A 21,660-nucleotide genomic window follows, 5' to 3' on the forward strand; every position below is an offset into this window, starting at 1 on the left:
TATGTTTAACTGCAATGTAGGCTAATAATAATAATGCAATTATTTATTGTTGTAGTTGAATGATTATTAAGTTATTATTGTGTCAAAAAAGAATTAAAAAATATTTAAATATGTTCACGACACATTGCTAGTATAAAAAATATTATTTTGGGCTTCTAAACAAATAGCTAGAACGCTAGGCTACTGGGTAGTGATTTGGTTGAATTGATCGAACCAGTTAACCTTTTTCTTTGAACCATTTCACTGAACCGAACCGATTCTTTCAAAGGATTCGGACTTCCCTACGCTCTGTTTCTTTTTGCACAAAAGAGCCTACTGTAAGTTTGAATCCCTCCCATGTGTGTGTTTCCGGGTACTGGTTGCTTGTATTTCCCTTTCCTGTGTGTTTGTTGCAAACTACAGTTTACTCAACATATTAGATTGTGGCAACATTTTGAGTGTGTTCAATACCTCAATGGAACGTTCTGGAACAGTTGAGGATGTGCAGTGTTTTATGAAAATGGCCAGCACTGTTAACTGGACGATCCAGTTACTGGGACAAGTCTTGAACACGGACCCCACCGAACTAAAGTATTTACATCTGATTTGATTATGTAAAGTACTATTGGAAACGGTGTCATGCTGTGCATACTTTTTCCTCTAAATCTTTGTGGTTCATTTTATAGGCTGTTTAAATAATAAAAAATTATATTTAATAAAAAATAGAGAAAAAAATCCGGTGAATATTAAAAATGTCTCCTTCCTGTGCACTAAAATAAAAACGCGTTATTCAATAGACCAGACACACTGTTATGTTAGTGTCATTGATGTTTTTAGTACATCAACCCTGCCATATAGCCTAGGCTACAGTTTGATTTGCAAAATGTGATGTTGCAAAGCTATTTACCATAAAATGTAGTAGGCTATCTTGTCATTTTAGAATGCTGGTAGGAAAAATCATGATGCCAAGTGTTGAGAAGTGAACAGCCAGATTACCGATGAAAGCAAGGAGTTGCATTTAACAAGATTAAATGATTAATCAGGGTGTGTAATCTGATCCAGCAGATCTTCAGTAGGCTACATGTGGTCACAGAGTCATTTAGCTGTTTAAATGTGACCTGACCACACAGCTCTGCGCCAATGTGTGTGTTTATTCCCGGACAAAGGCTATTTCGTCCTTTTGTGCCATTACTTTAGTTTCAATAACTGCATCAATGTGTAAAATATGTGGTATATGATTAGGCTATGTCAATATGAAAATTGTTGCCTCCAAAACACATTCTCAGTCACTTAAAAGTGACCACAATCTTTATATTTATTATCGATCAATACATGGAAAGAGTTGTCTTCTGATGTCACCAAAACACTAAAAAAAAAAATCGACATTTTCTCAGCTGAGCTAAACAGCCAATCACAGAAGAGCTTCTGCTTCCTATCCTGACGTCAGAGAGTAATGGTTCAAGGGAGCACATCATGTCATCACCAGCTACGGTGACAATTTTGAGCTAAACTTTGTTCCTATAGATGTTGCCACACTGATGAGGCACGGTGACCTTTTATATAATGGAGGTTATCCAGAAATTTAGCAAGATGAGTTGTTTTATTATGTAGATATGGAAAATTTCCTGTGCATTCCTTATTGTTTCTGATTCATTTTAGCACAATTTTCCATGGACCCTTACCGCCCTCTGTTGTCCGTAACATAAATTGCAAGTCACATAAGAACTAAGCACACTGTGAGCATGCACTCACACCTTTAACTATATTTGCATTGCAGTGAATGTACTCTTTTTGCACACTGGTTGTGCAATAGGAATGCAAGATGAAACCTCTGCGAGTACAAGCCTAACTGTAGATGGAATGTGAAGGCTTGACATAAGACAAGGACAACCAGTGGGAGACAATCAACAACAACAACAACCTGTAAGTGGCCTGCACATTTTATACACATGCATAGCTACTTTAAAGGTATGTAACTTTTTCGTTCAAAATGAACAAAATATAATGAACAATATATTCAATATACATAATCAATCAGTCTTGTTTTTGTCTATCCCTGATGGTAAGCCTTCTGTAAGTGTTTATATGGGGATACGCGGGATGGTTTTCGCAGGAAATTGCATTCATACGTCACTCACCTGTTTGTGTCTCGTCATATCCGTAAATAGAGAAAAGTTGCTCCGGCTACTTTGACACATTTATGTTGTGGGAGTGGCATAGGTTAGTTTTCACAACATGCAAGAAAGGTTGACACGGAGCAGCTAAATCTCAAACCTTCGGGGAAGGAGGGACTGCTGGCAAAAAGAGAATGCGACAGAGCTTGTAATAAAACAAGAACCAATGTTTGGCTTTTTGGAGAGAACTGAGGGATTTTTATACTCAGCGGGTGAGTAAGGTATTGTTTTAACAGTTACATTGCCATATTATGTAACTCTCTAACCGAGTTCATTGTAAAAAGCATTATCTTGTGCAGGGTCATTTCTCATTTCATTATGGGTCGCTGTTGCACTGGAATTTATATTCAAGTAAGTACCTTGTCTATTAATGGATAGCTACAGTAACATCTTCAGTCAGCTTGAGATCCTTCTCATCTAAACTGGTTATATCTCTTAAGCCTATGAATGTTTAATGAGCAATAGGGTAATTAAATCTCTCTTTTTTTTGTTATGAGAAAGAACCATGCATACAGCCATATTCGTCTGTTTGGCTTTGTCAAAGTACAAAAAAAAAAAAATGTTTCTTCTGCAAAATAAATGCAGTTTTTTTAACCGCTATGGCCATGTACCTTTAAGAATGTTTAAGTACGCTGATATAGCTTGATATTCTAAATAATATATCTAACTGATAATAACTAAAATCTAAAAAGTGTTTCATTTTCTATTATTCATAAATGTTCTAGAATTATTATTCAAAAATGCATTTGACACTTCAATTAATTTTAGACTATATGTAGGCCTACTAATGTCCAAAAAACAAAGCTGATTTTCATGATAGATTTATCTTTTTCTGTTCTATTCTATTTCATTCTATTCTATTCTATTCTATTCTATTAAAGGGATTCCCTATTTATTCCTGTTCTAATATTGTTGATTATTTAAATGTCTTTCTATTAAGCCTCATGCATGGTTTTAATATCCTTGCAATATCATTTTTCTTTTTTGTCAAATTTAAGGGTCATTCTTATACTGTCTTTTAATTAATAAAATAAAGCGAAATTAAAGATATTTTAAAACCGATATTTTAAAATATTTTAAACTATTATAAAAAAATCTAATTTTTTATATATTTTATTATAATTTTCTATTCTAAATTTCACATTTAAAGGGATATTTCTCTTAATTATATCCTATTGTCTGTGGTCAAATCTGTGGCATAGAAGGCTATATTGTCTTTTTATTTAAATAAAAACGACATTAAATGTATTTTTAATCGAAGTAAATGTATTTTTTCGCATTTAAAGAGATGTTTGTCGTATTTATATTCTATTGTAATCATTCGTATTTAAAGGGACAGTATTTTTTGTTTTCTGTCGGTAGTGTAAATCAGGGTCTCTTCCCCTTTAAGGCGCTTTGTGGAGTCACAGAGAGGCCGAATCTCCAGCTGATCGTCAGTGATTCTCATTCTCACACCGTCTCTTCCACACGATTCGCGCTGATCTTAAGGAGAATCAAACATCTGTCTAAATATCTTGCAAATGTCAGAGCTAGTTAATAAAGCATCTTTGGCCGTGTCGTATCTCGTCGCGTAAGGATGATGCCTGGAGCTCGCGCGTCTCTGGATGCAGCGCGTGCAAATGGATACGTGTGCGCACGCGTGCCCTTGAGTTGAGCACCACCAGCATGGGATGTTTCTCCATCGCACGGCCAATTGCATCTTGAAACGAAAGCACAGGGCTATATAATAAGAGCAAATGATTATATTTGCTCTTTATTGTGCCGGAGAACACCGCTGGCGTGTCGTCTGAAAAGGAGAAAATGAGATGAGAAAGTGACGGCGTGTTTGGAGAGGAATCTGTAATTGTGCTGCGCATCATTAGTGTTACTGTGAAGATGCCGAGGAGTTTACGCAGGCTGGTGCACCTTGTGCTCTTCTGCCCCTTATCTAAGGGTTTACAGGTAACTTTCTTCACTCGAATGACGATGTTTGGGAATAATTTCCCTACGGAAATCTTTTAAAGATATTGAAATAACAAAGTAACACAAAAGTACCATGGTATATCACCATATTTTTTGAGTATGGCACCAAGGTAATATTTTTCCTGGGCATTGCATTACCACGAATACTGTGTAAATAAATACCATGAGACATAAAAATGGAAGTCATTCAGCACTATGATAAGGGGAACCCTTAACTATAAGGGATAGTTAGAATTTTTACTCTTGTAAACATATCTCATGGCAGGTTTCATTTTAAAAAGTCAATTTCTGTTAGCTATTAAACATTTTTACCCTTTTTGCCAAATAAATATTTTGACATTTCTCATGGCAGGTTTAATTTTGAAAGTCAATTTCTGTTAGCTTTTAAAAATGTTCCGCCCAGAAACATTTTGTGACATTTTGTGACACCATGTACGTAAATAACCTATTTTAGGCTTTTCTGCTAAATCTAAACTCACAGTGTCATATATATATGTATATACATACATACATACTGTAAAAAATAAAGTATGCATTTTTATATGCATAAAATTATATATATTTTGCACACGTATTAATGAAACAGCAGATGTGCTAAAGGCAACATGTAAACATCAAAACATACGTTCATATCAAAACATTATGTTAGTGAAAACACACAATGGGAACTGAGGCTTTCAGGCTTCAAGAATGATGCAAAAGCTTAATAAAATATAAAAGTGATGTTGATGACTTGTATGCTATATTCCAAGTCTTCTGAAGCCATGTATAAGGAACAGACTATTTAATTTGGTAACACTTTATTTAACAATGCCCTTGTTACATGTAGTCACTGTAGTAATAACTATAAATTATGCATACTTACATGCAACTAACCCTAAACTAAACCCTAATTCTTAAGCCCAAAGTATACTTAGTTTTTTACGCATACACTAGTGTATGCTAACAAAGTATACTCCATTTGATAACGCGCGCAAATGCAGGCGCTCTAGAAAGTTTCATCTTTGTCAATTGTCTGCTCTGCCCTATTTTTTTTCATAAGTTATAACCTAAGACAGATAAAAATGTCTTTGTATTCTTTTAAACCAAACTTGTGGCTATCTCAATGCGGGCGTCTGTTGTCAATTTGTGAACAAATCACTCAGGCTTGTATTGGGATCAATAGATTCATTGAAAAGATTTGACTCAAAAGAATGAATCATTCATGCATACGACATCTCTACTTTAGTGAATACTAATGAACGTGTCAGGAAGAGACAGGGTGAAATTTATCATGATTGTAATCATATGACCTCTTTTTTTGATAATTGAATGGTGTTTTTACATGCTTTTTGAGGCTTTAAAGCCCCATTAGTTGTATTTGCATGTCATTTTAAATTGCAATGTTGTTATGTGTATCACATAATGTTTGTTTTTCAATGTTCAGATGACACGAATGTATTCTAAAAACTGAATTTTTTTGATTGCTTGTTCAGGTTTTGTTTTCAGAGAACACACACACAGAGGAAATTTAGGTGTAAATAACACTTGTCTTTATCAACGGCCAGTAATCAGATATGTGTGTTTTCACACAGAGTCACACACACTCGCTTTCCCACTCGAGGACAGAGAACAGTTGCTGCCTTCGGCATTCAGTGCCCTTTTTCACCTGAAAACTGTCCAAGAGAAGATGTTTAATCTTGTTAGGACACATGCTAATGAACATTCAAATCTTTCTCTGTTGCTTTCTCTCTCAAAGTAGCAAAGTTACGGTTCCATCGCAAGCCAACTTGCCCTGATTTTCTGCTCAAATCAAAGAAGTTTTTCAATTGACCTTTTAAATGTGGCACAAATCCTGCATAAAACATTCCACCCAGGCATATTCATCATAATGTAATTTAATATATTTTTTTCTAATATGAAATACAAAAATTAGGACTTCCAGTCTTCATTTCACTGTTCAAAGCAGAACATTTAAGACATAATGCACATCAATATTAAATTTTAATTTGAAATGCATTTAAAAAAATGACATTTAAATTAATATTACATTTTGCATCTATATTTTTACATATTTTTAACATATTTTTATATGCACATTTTTCTGTAATATTAGTCTTGTTATTGTGTAAATAAATTATTCTAAATAATTTGCCTGTATATCATAAAATTGACAATAGTTGAATTAAGATTCATTATGTAGATCAATAAATATTACATTTTAAATCATTTTAAAAAAAATCATTTTAAATATTACATTTAGCTTATTTAAAAAAAATTATTTTACCTTTGTGTACTACTTAATATATTTATTGTAAGGAAAGAAAGAAATGGTTATAAATTATTGTATGATATATAGTCAAAGTACGTCAAATGTTGAGTTAAGATTGATATTATAATAATTATGATTTTTACACTGCACATTGAAAAATTCTGATATTTAATCCAATTTATTTCCACGTATGAAATTGGAAATGAGATCGAATTAAAAATGTAATGTAAACAAGAACTTATATATGTCATGTGAAATATTGAAATATAGTGTATATTTATGTTTCTTTCAGTCCCGCTTACCTGCAGTAAAGGTCAAGTACCTGTTGGTGGCGTGGTTTGGGATTCTGGTGGCCAGCTGGGTGATTTACATGCAGTATTCCTCTTATTCAGAGCTCTGCAGAGGACACGTCTGTACCATGCTCATCGTAAGTCACTGCATCCTCCATAATGCATAAGTTGAGCTGGACATCTCTTCCCACGAGTGCCATTCCCTGCCACTTAGGTGGAATCAACGTAGAATACAGAGAATTTGCCACTTAAGACAGAGAGTGAGAGTCTTATGATGATTCAGGATGATTGACAAACACCTCAGTGCGATCTCATACAGTACACACACACAGATGGGTTATATTTATCCTGTTTTGCCCTTAAGTATTTGTCATTGCACATACAGTAACTGCTGAAACTGGAAAATTAAAAGGAGGAAGCGAGAGAGTTGGCAGTTCATAGTTATGCTGTTATAGAAACCACATTTAAGTATTCTCAGTTTTATTGTAACAGTAGACTAATTATGCTGTGTGATTGAGTTTAATCACAAATTCTATATTCAGCTACAGGATGTAAACTATTCACATATTCTTTCTTAAAAGGATAGTTCACCAAAAAAATTATCTCATCTACTCAGTGTCTTGTATCAAACGAATTTGCCAGTCCTTTCAGTGCCTTTCAAAGTGATGTTAGCATATACGTCTGTACATATCTGTGTGTCATGGTTATAGTTTAGACTCTTTGCGAGGCCCAGAGAAAGGAAAGGAAACTCTTGTTTTGCAACATGCGTGCTGACAGCCGCTTTCATTGATATCAGAAATGAAAGCGAGAAGGAAGAGAGAGCGCAGATGAGAAGGAGAAGTAATACACTGCCTTTAGAGTGATCTGTGCATTTGTGGGTCATTATCTACCCAAGCACCAATTCATCATAACATCATGATCCGTCTGTCCTCTAACTAGCAGGTTTGTCCTCCAGTGGCTGGTTACAAGGCTGTTAAATCAAGAAAAGATGGCAAGATATAGTATTTAACGTATGTAGCATTTTTGGTTAATGCCTGTCCTTTTCCTGTGTGTGTGTTTTAGTGTGATCATTACCGCAGAGGCATCATCTCCGGGTCAGTGTGTAAGTCTCTCTGTGAGGAGAAAACGCTGTCTTTTCAACACTGTCTTTCAACGTCACCAACACACCAGGTAAACGCAGGCATGGATGATTCTTAAAGAAAATAAATTTGAAATGATCATTTCATTTGTTTTTTTGCATCACATTTATTTTCAATACAAAAAAGGAAATTTCCCTCCCAGATTCTCATTGATATAATGCATCATTTTTACATTTTTAAATGAATTTATTTGTTTTGATTTATTGAAATCTTTATTATTAATAATTTATTTTTTCTTTAATTTTTTTATCACAATGTGATTTTTTTTTTTAAACGATGGTCCTAAATATGCCTTTAAATACAATTATGGATGATTCTTACAAAAATATGTTTAGGTCACATTTTAATGGGGGAAAAAAAGAAACAAGAAAAAATAAATTATATTTTGCATTAGGTTTTGCATTTTCCTCCCAAAATATTTTACTTCATATTTACCTTTTTTATTTGCATTATTCTTAGTACTGCAGTATGTTACTATATGTACTATATTATGTTTTAATGCATTATTTATTTATTAAAAATAAATTTATTTTAATGATTTTCCTTTACATAACTTTTGGTCACAATATAAAAAAAATAAATGATGGTCCTAAATAGGCATTTATATCCTTCACATACGTACCTGTTAATATATATATGTGTGTGATGCAGGTGTACAGTGCTGTGTGGAAGGAGAAAGCCTTGTTGGTGAAGTGTGGTATTGAAGAGAGCATGAGAGGAGAAACGGGTCCAGACGCTCCACTACTGCATGACAACCTCTATGATAAACCCACCCGCGGAACGTCCATGGATGAATTCAGAGCGATGCTGCATTCCTTCCTCAAGGTCTCTTCATCCACTCCTTTATTGTAAATTTTTCACATTAAAAGCAAATATCACAGTAAACCAGACCTGCAGTTGACAAAGAAACCAGTTTTATGCTCATAGAGTTTTAAAGTGCCTTTCCTTAAATTCTAGAACTTGACGTCTTCAACTTGAGCTTGAATTGTTGTGGTGCAGGCATGTAGGCACCACACTGTCATCTTTAATGCCATCTTTGTCAATTTTAAGTTTAACATTTAATTCCATGATTTTTAATGTTGATTAAATGAAATCAGCATTCAAATGATCAGGAATATAAGGAATATTTGCTGTATCACCCAGCCCTAATTGTGACTGACATTTGAGATGTTCATGTCCTGCTGCAGAGCAAAGCAGAAACTGAGCTAAAGACAGTCTAAGCCTCTCTAAGCTTTCGGCTGTTCCTCATTCTCCTGTAGAATGGTGAAAATGGAGAGAGAGCAGGGGAGGGTGTGGGGTAACAGGGAAGAGAAGCCAAAAATAACTGAAGGAGCTTGAAAAGGTCACAGCCAGAACAATACACTCACTTTCAGTGTCACAGGGGAGAACAACAAACACACACACTTACAGAACCCACACAAATGCTGTAAATGGCCATGCACACTGCAGTATACACGCATACACGTGCACTTGATAAAGACTGTAATTTTAACATCTCATGAAATAAAAATTAAAGTTTTGTGGCTTTTAGTCCATATCTGTTAATGTTGAGGCTAGTGTTGGTGCTGAAATTTTAAAAATGTGACGATACTAGCATTTGCCTCTAGCATTTTGAGCGCTGTTGAACGGATTCTTAAATGCCTCTGATTGGCCATTGTGTTCACGCGCTCAGCATATGTCTCTGGTTGGCCATTGTGTTTACATGCTCAACATATATGTCTGTGATTGGCTACAATCAATAAACAACGCTTTAAAAACATGTCTTTACCGAGCAAACGCACAGATAAACCAGGGAGCGTTTGAAAGCAGGCGAATCTGTCTATCAGTGGAAATATTAGGGATCCGTTGATATACACCTGCTTTCAAACGCCCCATGTGTATCCGTGTAAGTGCTTGGTGAAGACATGTTTTTGAAGCGTTTATCATTGTAGCCAATCAGAGACATATATTTTGAGTGTGTGAACGCAATGGCCAATCAGAGGTGCTTAACAATCCATTCAACAGCTCTTAAAATTCTTGAGGGAAATGCTGGTTTCTTCACATTTTAAAAATTTCATTACCGACTTGGTACCGAAGTCGGTAGCTAATCTGTTTGTCCGTGTACACCCAAATTGGCAAATTTAGGCCTTTTTTCCCAGTGAAACACAATTTTTATAAATGATCTTGTACATAAATGCATATAAAGATTTTCTCCAATAAAAAGCTCTCTAGAACGAATACTTCCCCTGCTCCTAATTTTTCCCCTTTCTCCTTCTCTCATTCCTTCACAGGACAGTGTTGGAGAGCAATCGTCTCTTGGCACCCTCGTAACCCGTGTGATTTCTCTAGCTGATGTCAACGGTGATGGCAAAGTTTCATTAGCAGAGGCAAAATCCGTGTGGGCTTTGCTTCAGATCAATGAATTTGTTTTGATGGTGGCACTGCAGGATAAAGAACATGCTCCTCACCTGCTGGGCTTCTGCGGAGACCTTTACGTGACCGAACACGTGGCACACAGCGCCCTCTTCAGGCTGGAGGTGCCTGACTGGCTGCAGCCAGTATTTCCTGAGGCGCTGGGTGTCGCTCTAAACCAGTGGCTCGCTCCCGCGTGGCCCCGCAGGGCTCGAATAACCATCGGTCTACTAGAGTTCGTGGAGGAGGTGTTTCATGGCGTTTACGGAAGCTTCTACATATGTGATGCAAGCCCAAGAAGGGTTGGCTACAATGCAAATTATGACTTCAAAATGGCTGACCTTCAGAGCGTAGCATCCGAGGCAACCGTCAAGGGGTTCCTGCGAGGGAGAACTTGTGAGGCAAATGCCGACTGCACATACGGGCGAGATTGTACTGCGACGTGCGACCGATTGGCAAGGCAGTGCAATGTGGAGGTGGTGCAGCCCAACTTGGCCAAGGTGTGCGCACTACTGCAAGACTTCCTACTCTTCGGAGCACCATCAGACCTGAGGGAGGACCTGGAGAAACAGCTACGCACCTGTGTGACTCTCAGCGGGCTTGCCTCGCAGATGGAGGTGCATCATTCCCTTGTTCTGAACAACCTCAAAACACTACTGTGGAAGAAGATCTCGGATACCAAGTACTCTTGAGACCAACATAGGGATGATCAATAGAAAGGCAACGAAGAGCAGGAGAATTGGAGACTTCCTGAGAGCGAAAGTGGAGTCAGCACAGCAGCCTCTGAAGGGGCCAACAGAATAGCTGAACTCTGCCAGCTACTACGGACTTAAAATCTGTCAAACATCAATCGACTTTGAGAGAGAATATAGTGTATGCTCAGAAAGGGCATACAGTACATCCCCACCTACTATTTTCTTCAGGCAAATCAATTGAAGATCCTTTAATCCTATAGAATGCCTTTGGAGACTTTTTTGTTCACCTTTGCCCAAAAGTTCTACGGTGAAGTAAGACTGTCCAGTTAGGAGCAAAAACAATTGGAGGACATTTGATTGTGCTACACCTTCCCAAATTATACTTTGAATCCTGCTTGGTCAACTTTTGGTTAAGGATCTGAGCTGCAAGCACAATAATAGTAGGATCAATTTCAAATAGAAGTAAACCTAGGAAAGGCTTGTTTTTGAGAGATTGGTCTAGCTCTACATCCCTTTCCTCTAATTTACTAGGTTTCATTTTATTTGATTCATCTGAAACCCCTTTAAAGCTATAGAAAAACTATTGGAACTGTCTCTTTCCTTTGGCCGAAATTTTCAAGGTTAAGTTAAGAGTCTAATTAGGAACAAAGACAACTGGGGGACTTTCTTTGACCATGCAAAACCCCTTCCCAAATGACCTTCCCAAAAACCTTCTTACAAAACCCCTTCCCAAACCCTAGGTCCTACTCGATTTACTTTTGGTTAAAAGGATTGGGGCTGCAAGCACAGCTATAAAAGGTTGATTCCATTAAGTAGTAACCCAAGAAAAGAGTTTGCAAGAGGACAGTCTTGCTCTACAACTGTAATACCCTTGAGCAAGACACGCAACTTTTGGTTGCAACAGTTTTTGTGAGTTGCTTCTTGTAAACTACATCCACACATGTTTTGACTTTAAACATGGAACAAGAAGGATCTTTAGCAATGTTTGGAAGCACCCTTCCTTTTAAGTCAGGACTCTACGCCAAAACCTGCAACTCAACCAAGACGTCAACACTGGAATGAGTACAAGTAAAGGAATGAGTAAAGGTTATATATGTCTTTTTACAGAGTGTATGGTGTGTGTGTGTGTGTGTGTTTGTTTCTAGGAGGATGCTTTATCTTATGTTGTAGTTTTACAGGAAGGATATTCGTTTTCCGAGCGGTCTGAAGCATTTATGATGGGATTTGCTACGCTTGAACGGTGAGATTACTTACTGTGTTTCTCAGGTCATGTGGGTCTATGTATGAATATGTTTGGAAAATTATTACTATTAAAGCGATTGTTTACCCAAAAATAAACATTTTGTCATCCTTTTCTCATCTCACCCTCATGTTGTTTCAAACCTGTAGAAACCTGAGTTTCTCTGTTCTGTTAAACACAAACAAGGATATTTTAAATAATGTTGGTAACCAGACAGTTGACATTTGCCATTGACTTTCCATAGTATTTTTTTCCTACTTTGGAAGTCAATGGGTCCATCAACTGTTTGATTGCCAAAATTCTTTAAAATATCTTCTTTTGTGTGTAACAGACCAAAGAAACTCACACAGGTTTGGAACAACTTGAGGGCGAGTAAATGATGACAGCATTTTCATTTTTGGTGAACTATCCCTTTAACATTAAACAATTTGGTGTTGAACAAAGTACAGTTTGAGGAATCACTGTCTAGTGGCTGTATGTGCAGGTCTGCAAAACATATTTGCATATAAACCTGAAAGTGCGTATGCATACTGTAAACACATCTACTTGACTCACAGTAGCCACTTTTAGAAACATCTCGCATCTCATTAATACTCAACGTGCACATTTCACGGATAACCAGCAGGAATTACATCTCTCTGAGTATTTACATTCAGAATCATGTGACCAAGCGCACATTTAAAAACTGTTTTCTTCTTTTTAATTTCAAGATCAATCTCTTCCCTGACTTTGTGGGAACAATCCTGAAATTTCGTCCTTAACACACCAACTGAACCTAAGCGAGAGTTGATTTTGAAAGGACAACAAGCTTATGTCTTCTAGTGTGTGCCAGGCTTTTCATGTTGTTGAATGAAGTGATTTTATGTACTATTAAGTCATGTTTCTTATTTTATTCTGTGTCTCTGTATGGAGAGCAGCACAATTAGCATCTGGCCTTGTTCAGGCTCTTAAATACGTATTTATTTTACCTTCATCATTCTGTTCAACTATTAATCAATGATTAGTAAATGTTTGAAACTCAAATTGTGCGTACATGTGTTTTATTAGATATGTTGTTTTTTGTTTGTTTTTGTTTTTGTTTTAAGCACTGGGACAAAAAGTACAGCTCTTGGAGGTGAAACCCAAATGCACATATCCTTTTACCTGACCTTTAGAAAGAAACAAGGAATCTGCATATATATTAGTCAAGGAGGCCTCCCAAAACCTCAACTTTAAAGGGATGCGTTACTAACAGGACCAAAACATGTAAATTCACACATGCTGGACTGACAAAGACTGAAAACTCAAAACAAACCTCAAACAAGCTATTTATTAATTTATTTATATATTTCATTAACTATTTCTCAATCTCTTACAAAAGGCAATAAAAGATAACCTTGCAACATTACACAGAGCTGAGCGCCTACGGAAACGCTACAAAAAGGAGCGTGCGACGGCTAATTTCTATAAAGACCCATTCAAATTCGTAAAGAAGTTATTCACCAGTGAGAAGAATGGCACTTTAAAAGTATCTAGGGTTGAGCTAGAGAGATATTTGGAGGAAACGCATACAGATGCAAAAAGGCATAAGCCTATGTCAATTCCGTCAGACATCCCACCTATCAATCCACCAGAATACCAAATGGAGGTCTGTGCACCTAAGTGGAAAGAGATAGAGTAGGCTGTGAGAAAGGCAAGGGCTTCATCATCTCCAGGGCCTAATGGAGTTCTGTACAGAGTGTACAGAGTAGGGTTGGGTACCGAAACGCGGTGCCAATAGGGAACCGGTTCCGACGTAAACGGTAGTAACCAGACCCAGGGACGTGCAGAGAGTTCCTCAAGGGCAGGGGCTCAATTGTAAAAAAGGGGCATATATATATATATATATATATATATATATATATATATATATATTAGCTGTGCGCAAACAGGAATATATATTATTTTTCAAAAAAAAAAAAAAGCACCCCAGAAAAAAGGGCACTTTTTCTCCAGGAATAAAAAGGGCAGGTGCTCAAGCCCCTTTTGATGTCTATGTGTGCACATGCCTGACAAGACCGAATAAGAACGAAAATTTCGGTGCCTGATTTCAGTGCCTGACTCTCTGTCATGAGACGCACACCAAGCAAGGTCTCTCGCTCTCTCTATGGAGCGAATTATGTGCCATAATTAAACAACCAAATACAGCATTTTGCAAACAAACTCGATCTGCTTTGCAAAGGAAAAATCAACTCACAAACAAACTCAAACTGCTTTGCAAAGGAGAACTCGACTTAAAAACAAACAGAAAGCAATGTTCAAGTACAAAGGTCAATTTGTGCGAAAATGCAGTGGAGTAACAAATATGTATTGTGTTTTGCAAATATAAATAAATGAGCCTAGACAATATTTCACAAATAAATACAAACCATCCTACAAATTGCATGTAACCTTTGAAAAAATACCAAATCTAGTGCATACAAATGCATATCTGTCTGTTTTGATTGTGAGACACTTGGCTTTTTATGAGATCTCTCGGCTCGATTTTCTCACAAATGTGTCCAGGCAGATTTTCTCACAAATGCGTCCAGGCAGATTTTTTCACAAATGCGTCCAGGCAGATTTTCTCACAAATGCATTTGAGCAACTTCCCGTTCTAAAACAGTAGATGGCGCTAAGATAGGGGGTTAATTTAGTGCTAGTCTCCCGGGAGAAGCACTGATTTGAAACGAGTGCTTGCCTTTGCCTACAGCTGAGGAAAATAAGCGGTGAACAGGTGAGTTTCTATCTTACTGTATCTATAATTTACCTTTTTTAGGTTTTCTTTTGCAAAATGTTATTACATATATAGACAGAAATCCATATTATTCAAATTGTTCAATGGAAGAGAGTAGGATCAGTTTCCGTATCAGGTCAACATATGATGTTCTCCCATCACCACAGAACCTAAACTTCTGGATAGGAGAGGATCCCTCTTGTCCTTTGTGTTCATCACCTGCCACATTAAGGCACATTTTGCAAGATGTGAGGTGGCTCTTAGCCAAGGTCGGTTTACTTGGCGCCAAGTACTCCGATGTTTGGCTTTAGCATTGGAAGACAAGCGTAACATGACCAATAAGTTGCCACCTGTTCTAGCAAAACGTTGCACACAGAAGACAATATGCCTCTGCCCAGGCGAGCAACCACCAAGAAAAGGTATTTAAACCAATTCTCGCCCAGGACAACTGGAAGCTGCTAGGGACTGGAAAATGCTGGCTGATCTTGATCAACGGCTTATTTTTCCACTTGAGATTGCCACCACTAACCTCTGACCAGATATTGTTTTGTGGTCTGGATCAGCACGCATTGTTCAACTGATAGAGTTAACAGTGTCATGGGAGGATGCGGTAGATGAGGCTTATGAGAGGAAAAAACTGCGGTATGCTCAGCTGGCATCTGAAGCAGAACAGCGAGGATGGAGAGTGCGGGTTTATCCAGTGAGAAGTGGGTTGTCGAGGATTTGTGGCACACTCCACAACCCGGTTCCTCAGAGACGTCGGATTCAGTGGCCAAGAGTTGCGTCGCACGTAAAGAACTTATCTGAAGCAGCAGAAAGGAGCAACAACTGGCTGTGGTTGAGACGGAAAGATTCTGGCTGGCTGTGTACAGGCCGCCACGCTACGGTTTTGTAGAATTCTTGAAAAACTTTAAGAGTCTGTTGGTTTATTTGTATAGTTTGCATAGTAATTACAGTTATTACGTTCCTGTGTATTTTGCGTGAATGAGGATTGGTGTTTGGACAGATATTGTGTTTTGGTAGTATGCCATACGGAACCGTTGCCACTGACCTGCTTTAACGTCGGCAGTGGGGCTCGACAGCCTTAGTCAAACGGGTTGGCGCGTATGGTTGGGTTGCGGAGAGATTGTGAGAGATTGTGGTTAGGTCACATGTGACCTACGAGGAAGGAGCAACCTTAGCAGTAGGAAGGATGTAAAGGTCAGTAAGCTGGGCTGAGTTGAGTGGGGGACGGAGGGGGGTGACTCTAGGACGCCAGAGTCACTGTCGAGCCCTCTTGAGGTGTCGTGGTCTAGTCGACGAAACACTGAGGATGGAAGGTGCCCACTTGAAGACCCTAGAGATGTCCCCTACTCAGCTCAATCCAGACGGTTGTCATGGGGAGACCGCACTGTGGTTGCAGCCGTTGTGTGTGCTGACGCGCAAAATAAACAGGAGCTATTAACACCAGACAGAAGGAGATTCACATCACCATATGGAAAGAAGCGTAAATGGATGGAGAAGCATAGGTTACTATAAAGCTACGTCTTAGTTGATGCTTATCTTGGCGAAAGCAGAGTACAAATCAGCATGAAGTTTTAACATCTACTCTCGTGTAATGGAAATCATTATGGCAAAAGAATTATCACATCAGAAGACTTTAGTCTAAAGTTTAGACTTGTTTTATTATTTATCAATAGTTATCAGTAATAATAAACTCTAGGTGCAGATATTAATTATAGCATATTTTACTTAGCATAATTGTGAATGTAATTAAAGCATATCATATTTAAAATGTGAACACGCTACTGCGCAAAGCTGAATTTTCAGCATCATTACTCCAGTCTTCAGTGTCACATGATCCTTCAGAACTCATTCTAATATGATGATTTGCAGCTCAAGAAACAATCTTAGCAATCGTTCAGATCTATACACTGATGAATAGAAAGTTTGCAAGAACAGCATCTATTTGAAATAGAATGTTTTAAAACAATGCTTCCCATTGATCAATTTAATGCATCCTTACAGAATTTTTTTTTTTTAAATCTTCATGACCCCAAACTTTTACTTTTTTCATGATCAATTATGGAGAAAAAAGACATTTGATTGACGTGATTTATTTTGTGATGACCAGTTCACTGTGGATTATCTCTGTTATGACAGCTTTCAAAATAAATAAACTGACACTGGATTATTATTTGAGTGAAAACAACTGTACAATTTATGGCTCATTAAAAAAGCCAATCAGAATGAAGTATGTTGTGGGTGATGGTCATGTGATCTTGTTCAGCTGGCCCAAAGAGCAGCTGGAGATCAACGACTTCAGTTGAGTCAGATACATGTGGCACACAGTAGACATTTTGGTTTGTCATGTTTCTGAAATTATTAAAGCAAAATAAAGATTGAAGCAAAGATCCATTTCTGAGAAAGTAAAATCACAACACACTTCACACAAAATCATACGGTTTCTTCAGAAGGAATCCTGAGACTTTGTTGTTGTTGCTCTACTGATTTCTTTTTGACAACTTTTAATTAAATTAAAAATAGCTGATTATCTGATTTAGAATTAATTAAAAACTACACCTATTGCAGATAACAGCATGACAGTCATGCAAAGTTTTTTTGTAAATGGAAAAGATTAGAGATTGGTCTATTATTCAAACTGTTTGTCAGGTCTTTAAGATCATTTTATGACCAACTAAACCAGGATTAAAATCCCCCTTGAAACAGGGACTCATGCTGGTTTGTAAGGGCTGGCACTCATTCTTTGCATTGTGGAATTATGTGTAAAAAGTAATTTATGGCGCCCTTCTGCTCTATGCTGCCTCATGACACAGACACGGCACGTCTAGCTGTGCTGCAACGCCTCGAGGAGCAAAAAACCTCTGTGTGTGTGTGTTTACTGGAGGAGGAAAACTTACTTGTCCAGCTTTCTGCAGTCGACCTTTGACGTCTGTTCAGGGTATTGTGTTAAAGTGCCCCTGTTATGCTATTTTAAACGTTCCTAATTTTGTTTTGGAGGCTCCTACAATAGATTTACATGCATTCAAGGTAAACATTTTTTTTTTACTTTTCTGCTAACATACATTGCAGCATCACATTTTTTCTCACAATTTCTGAAACTGTTTAATAAATGACCCAGTCTCTCTAAACCCCTCCTTTCTGGGAGCCTGCTCTGCTCTGATTGGTCAGATGGTTCAGTCTCTTGTGATTGGTCTACTCTGCTCTGATTGATTGGGCGGCCCAGTCTGTTGGGATTGGTCTACTCTGATTGGTCAGATGGCCCAGTCTGTTGTGATTGGTCTACTCTGCTCTGATTGGTCGGATGGCCCAGTCTGTTGGGATTAGTCTACTCTGCTCTGATTGGTCGGACGGCCCAGTCTGTTGGGATTGGTCTACTCTGCTCTGATTGGTCGGATGGCCCAGTCTGTTGTGATTGGTCTACTCTGCTCTGATTGGTCAGAGGGCCCAGTCTGTTGTGATTGGTCTACTCTGCTCTGATTAGTCAGACGGCCCAGTCTGTTGGGATTGGTCACAACTGCAATATTGGAAAAAGCATAATAGGGGCACTTTAAGTCACAACCCATATAAAATGCAGCTCCCCTTCTTCATCCATTCCGTGTCTGTCTTGAGTTCATGAAGCACAGTTATGATCTAGAATATTCCAATACAAAAACAATTTAAGGGGATAATAGAGTATTTAGAAAGAGTTTAACAGACTAACTAACAGACTTAAGACTAATGGGCACTAACACACACAGAGGTCTGGGTTGGGTTATCCGGCCTCGTTCCAAGCCCCAGGTCCACCATGCAGGACAGCAGGGTCGATCACAAGCCAGTTTCTTTCTGCCCACTTTTGGCACAACAGTGGCATCACAGCCAGAGTTACGTCTCATAGGGCAAAACCCAGATAACAAACACACAACACACACACACTTATACAAGATATACACACTGATGGACTAGAATTTAAAAAAATATATATTTAATCTGATTTGTACAGAATTATATGCTTTAGATATATTTGTATGCATTTATAATGCAGTTGTACGTTATTAATATATTATGTAAAATACTTGTTTTAATTAGAAAAATATAAGTAGCTGCATATACAGTTTAATAAATAAATAAATATAAAGTGTTCAGAGTGGTTAAAGTACTTTGCACTGTGATTGACAGCAGTGAGTGTCACTTTGAGTTGAAATCACGTGTCTTGCGCGCTCACGCCCCCTACCGACACGAGCACGCAACTAAAACACGCGCTGCGTCGCTGCTGTGTCCAAGAATAAAAATAACTCAAGTACTAAAACCAGAGCCGACGGCTCTGACTAAAACATGATAGCACAGGCATAGCACGGTTACATTATAAGATTTTTACAGCAGAATCCAGGATTTTGCACTGTAGATAAACGTTTTTGTATTATTCTACAAGCTAAAGTATTTGCATGCAACATGTGGGCGGTTTCAGCCAGTTTTAAGCAGGAAGGTGAGTTATGTCTGTAAACATTGCATATACCAATAGACCATATTTTATGTGATTAATTAACGCATTATACATACTATTACATACATCTTTTTATGACGCCACATTCATTACCCTTACTATACTAAGTATTCTAATGGACAAGATCTAATGTACAGTAAAGATCTTTTACAATATAATAAATAACACAAAATGCATATCTACATAATAAAAATCTAACGCGCAAATTATTTTGCTTCTTGAAATCAAGATATATGTAGACAATATGTAGATGTTCTCACCTTCATTGCAGAAGGAAAAAAGAACCAGTGAGTCTAGAGGAGTGGCTAAAGATATTTATAGTAAGAAGTATGGCAGCCTGCTGGGACATTAAAGGCGGATTTACACAGAGCCACGAATTAATGCTTGAATTCCTCTCCAAAAAGGTAAAACAAAAGGATGGGGGTCTTATTGAACGGTATTTTAAAAGCACAAGTATATGTTTCAAGCATTTCAGTAATGATAACGGTTAGAGAAGTCAGAACGTGTATTTTCATTTCAGAAATTGACATTTAAATTACCATTTGAGTTGTAGTTGAGTTGTCAAATATTACTGAAATCTCATTTGTTATTATCTATTAATTAAATATTTTTGTTTTTTAATTGTTGTGGGTTCCCTATATTATTATTAGCATTAATAATTATTATGAATTAGTTTGATTATTAGGATTTTTGGTCTGGTTTTAACCCTTAAACAGGCAAGAGTGGAAAATGCTAATCAAAAAATAATGTCATGTCATTTTTTATATCATCTGGACTTAAATTAAACATATCCAAAATAATTTTTTAAAAATTTGATATATTTTGGATTTTATGAGTTGTGTCTCCTGAGACACCTTGCCTGATTATAAAAAAGGACCAATGTTAACTGTTACTGCCACTGCATGTTTAAAACAACTATATCCCATACTTCACCTGATCTTATGTTGAGAAATATATAATTCGAAAGCTTATGAACTCAAGATTCAGCCTGTGGAACCCGTTTTGAAATTGGACGTTGTGTTACCATAGACACGGTACTCTAAATTCTTTTATCAGGCTCCTCCCCTTTGGGGCATCGTCATGTTTCATAATTTGAGATCAAAACCTTTTCTAATCTTGACAAAACACATATTGTCAGAAAGGTCTGAGTCTCAAGGTTCCATATTTTGTGACAGAAGTGATATTTGGACATAAATGTATTAATTTGTTATGGCAGAATGCATACAATTAAATTCAATGGAATGTAAGTCACCCGGTGGCTATTTTTAGTATTATGCCTAAACAAAATCTCATGGGAACTTCAATTTTTGTGACATGAACTTCAAATTTGGAACACAACTTGGTTAGATATATGGCTTTGATTTTATAATTAAAAATATTTAGTAAAATACATATTTAAAAAAAAAAAATTAAGTACAGTATATTTGATTTAATGTAAGTTTAAACTTCCATAACTTTTTCATACTTTAATTTTTTTGAAGTGCTTTCACTTCAACAATAATCTGCTGACTGTTTTCTTTAAAACAAGACCAAACTTAGGTCTATATTCCAAAGCATTCTTGAATTACAATAATTTAAGTTTGAATAGTGCATTTTTAATAGATTTAGTTTAATCCCTTTTTATACCCTAAACAGGCAACGTGTCTCAGGAGTTACATACATTTCAAAACGTGCTAAATAACAACATAAACAACATATTACTTAATTTTCTCCTTCAGCACTTTAAGACAATGTTCACAATTAATGTTAGCAATATTCTTTTTTTTTTTCAGAAGAAAAGTAAGTTTAATATATATTTACTTATCTCAAAATCTGAATGTTCTGCACCACTGGCAGCCATGTTGGATTTAGGTCAGGCTGACTAATTGATCACAAAAAATTTGAAGCAAATTATGTGACCAGCATACTCAAGACAGACCAGGCAGTCATAAGTGATAAAAGGATTTGATGAAAAAATCGTTCTTATGCCCCAAAAAAGACAATAAAAACGATGTATCTCGTGAGTCACATTGCGTGTTTTAGGGTTAATACAACTCACCGCACCCTTAAGAGATTTAAATTAAAACTCACACAATATAAAACAGTTAATAGTAACCAAATACCAGTTCAAAACAATACCTGTATTATAAAAAAATTACGACAAAAACATAAAATAAAACAGTTTACAATTGTATTTAATATTTTCATTTTCATAAGCTGTTTGTATAGCCTAGAATTACAACTTTTTTAACTTCAAATGTTTTGTTACATTTGTGCTTGAAAATTACTTTTACTATCCTTAATTTGGCTTGTTATTTTGCATTTTAGGCTGCAAGTGTAATT

The 21,660-nt window shown here is 36.9% G+C and overlaps 1 protein-coding gene, 1 long non-coding RNA gene and 2 other non-coding genes across 8 annotated transcripts; 1 reads left to right on the forward strand and 3 right to left on the reverse strand.

Moving 5' to 3' along the window:
* The first annotated feature begins 354 nt into the window (after nt 1–354).
* Nucleotides 355–13,144, forward strand: dipk1b (divergent protein kinase domain 1B). Of its 4 annotated transcripts, XR_013187881.1 has the most exons (9): nt 355–570; nt 1,793–1,902; nt 2,200–2,365; nt 2,453–2,504; nt 6,659–6,793; nt 7,719–7,826; nt 8,447–8,620; nt 10,066–12,121; nt 12,832–13,144. XR_013187881.1 is itself a non-coding variant. In XM_077194240.1 (8 exons), exons 4-8 carry the CDS (start codon nt 2,472–2,474, stop codon nt 10,876–10,878), a joined length of 1,263 nt encoding a protein of 420 aa, XP_077050355.1. In that variant the 5' UTR covers nt 358–570; nt 1,757–1,902; nt 2,200–2,365; nt 2,453–2,471; the 3' UTR covers nt 10,879–13,144. The 4 variants fall into 4 exon arrangements, 2 of the variants coding, with proteins under 2 accessions (XP_077050355.1, XP_077050354.1); XM_077194240.1 differs by having other exon boundaries at nt 358–570; nt 1,757–1,902; nt 10,066–13,144; XR_013187865.1 differs by lacking the exons at nt 355–570; nt 1,793–1,902; nt 2,200–2,365; nt 2,453–2,504 and adding an exon at nt 3,556–4,094.
* A 3,791-nt stretch (nt 13,145–16,935) lies between these two features.
* Nucleotides 16,936–18,798, reverse strand: LOC143698950 (uncharacterized). 2 transcript variants are annotated; one of them, XR_013187898.1, is made up of 3 exons: nt 18,590–18,798; nt 17,756–18,488; nt 16,936–17,210 (listed from the first exon to the last, which is right to left on the reverse strand). It is a non-coding gene; the product is annotated as an uncharacterized LOC143698950 (long non-coding RNA). The 2 variants fall into 2 exon arrangements; XR_013187892.1 differs by having other exon boundaries at nt 17,756–18,798.
* Nucleotides 17,578–17,713, reverse strand: LOC143704791 (small nucleolar RNA SNORA17). Its single transcript, XR_013191737.1, has one exon. It is a non-coding gene; the product is annotated as a small nucleolar RNA SNORA17 (small nucleolar RNA).
* Nucleotides 18,609–18,738, reverse strand: LOC143704802 (small nucleolar RNA SNORA17). The gene has a single exon (XR_013191748.1). It is a non-coding gene; the product is annotated as a small nucleolar RNA SNORA17 (small nucleolar RNA).
* Nucleotides 18,799–21,660: the final 2,862 nt, after the last annotated feature.

This window comes from Siphateles boraxobius, unplaced genomic scaffold (assembly GCF_051911475.1).
Source record: "Siphateles boraxobius isolate OS27281-9 unplaced genomic scaffold, OSU_SipBor_1 11, whole genome shotgun sequence".
In the NCBI taxonomy this organism is placed as follows: Eukaryota; Metazoa; Chordata; class Actinopteri; order Cypriniformes; family Leuciscidae; genus Siphateles; species Siphateles boraxobius.

Coding starts and splice junctions, on each gene's coding strand:
- dipk1b (XM_077194239.1), top strand. CDS start 4,029: ATGCCGAGGAGTTTACGCAGGCTGGTGCACCTTGTGCTCTTCTGCCCC. Junction 4,095..6,658: donor CCTTATCTAAGGGTTTACAG/GTAACTTTCTTC, acceptor TGTTTCTTTCAG/TCCCGCTTACCTGCAGTAAA. Junction 7,827..8,446: donor CAACGTCACCAACACACCAG/GTAAACGCAGGC, acceptor TGTGTGATGCAG/GTGTACAGTGCTGTGTGGAA.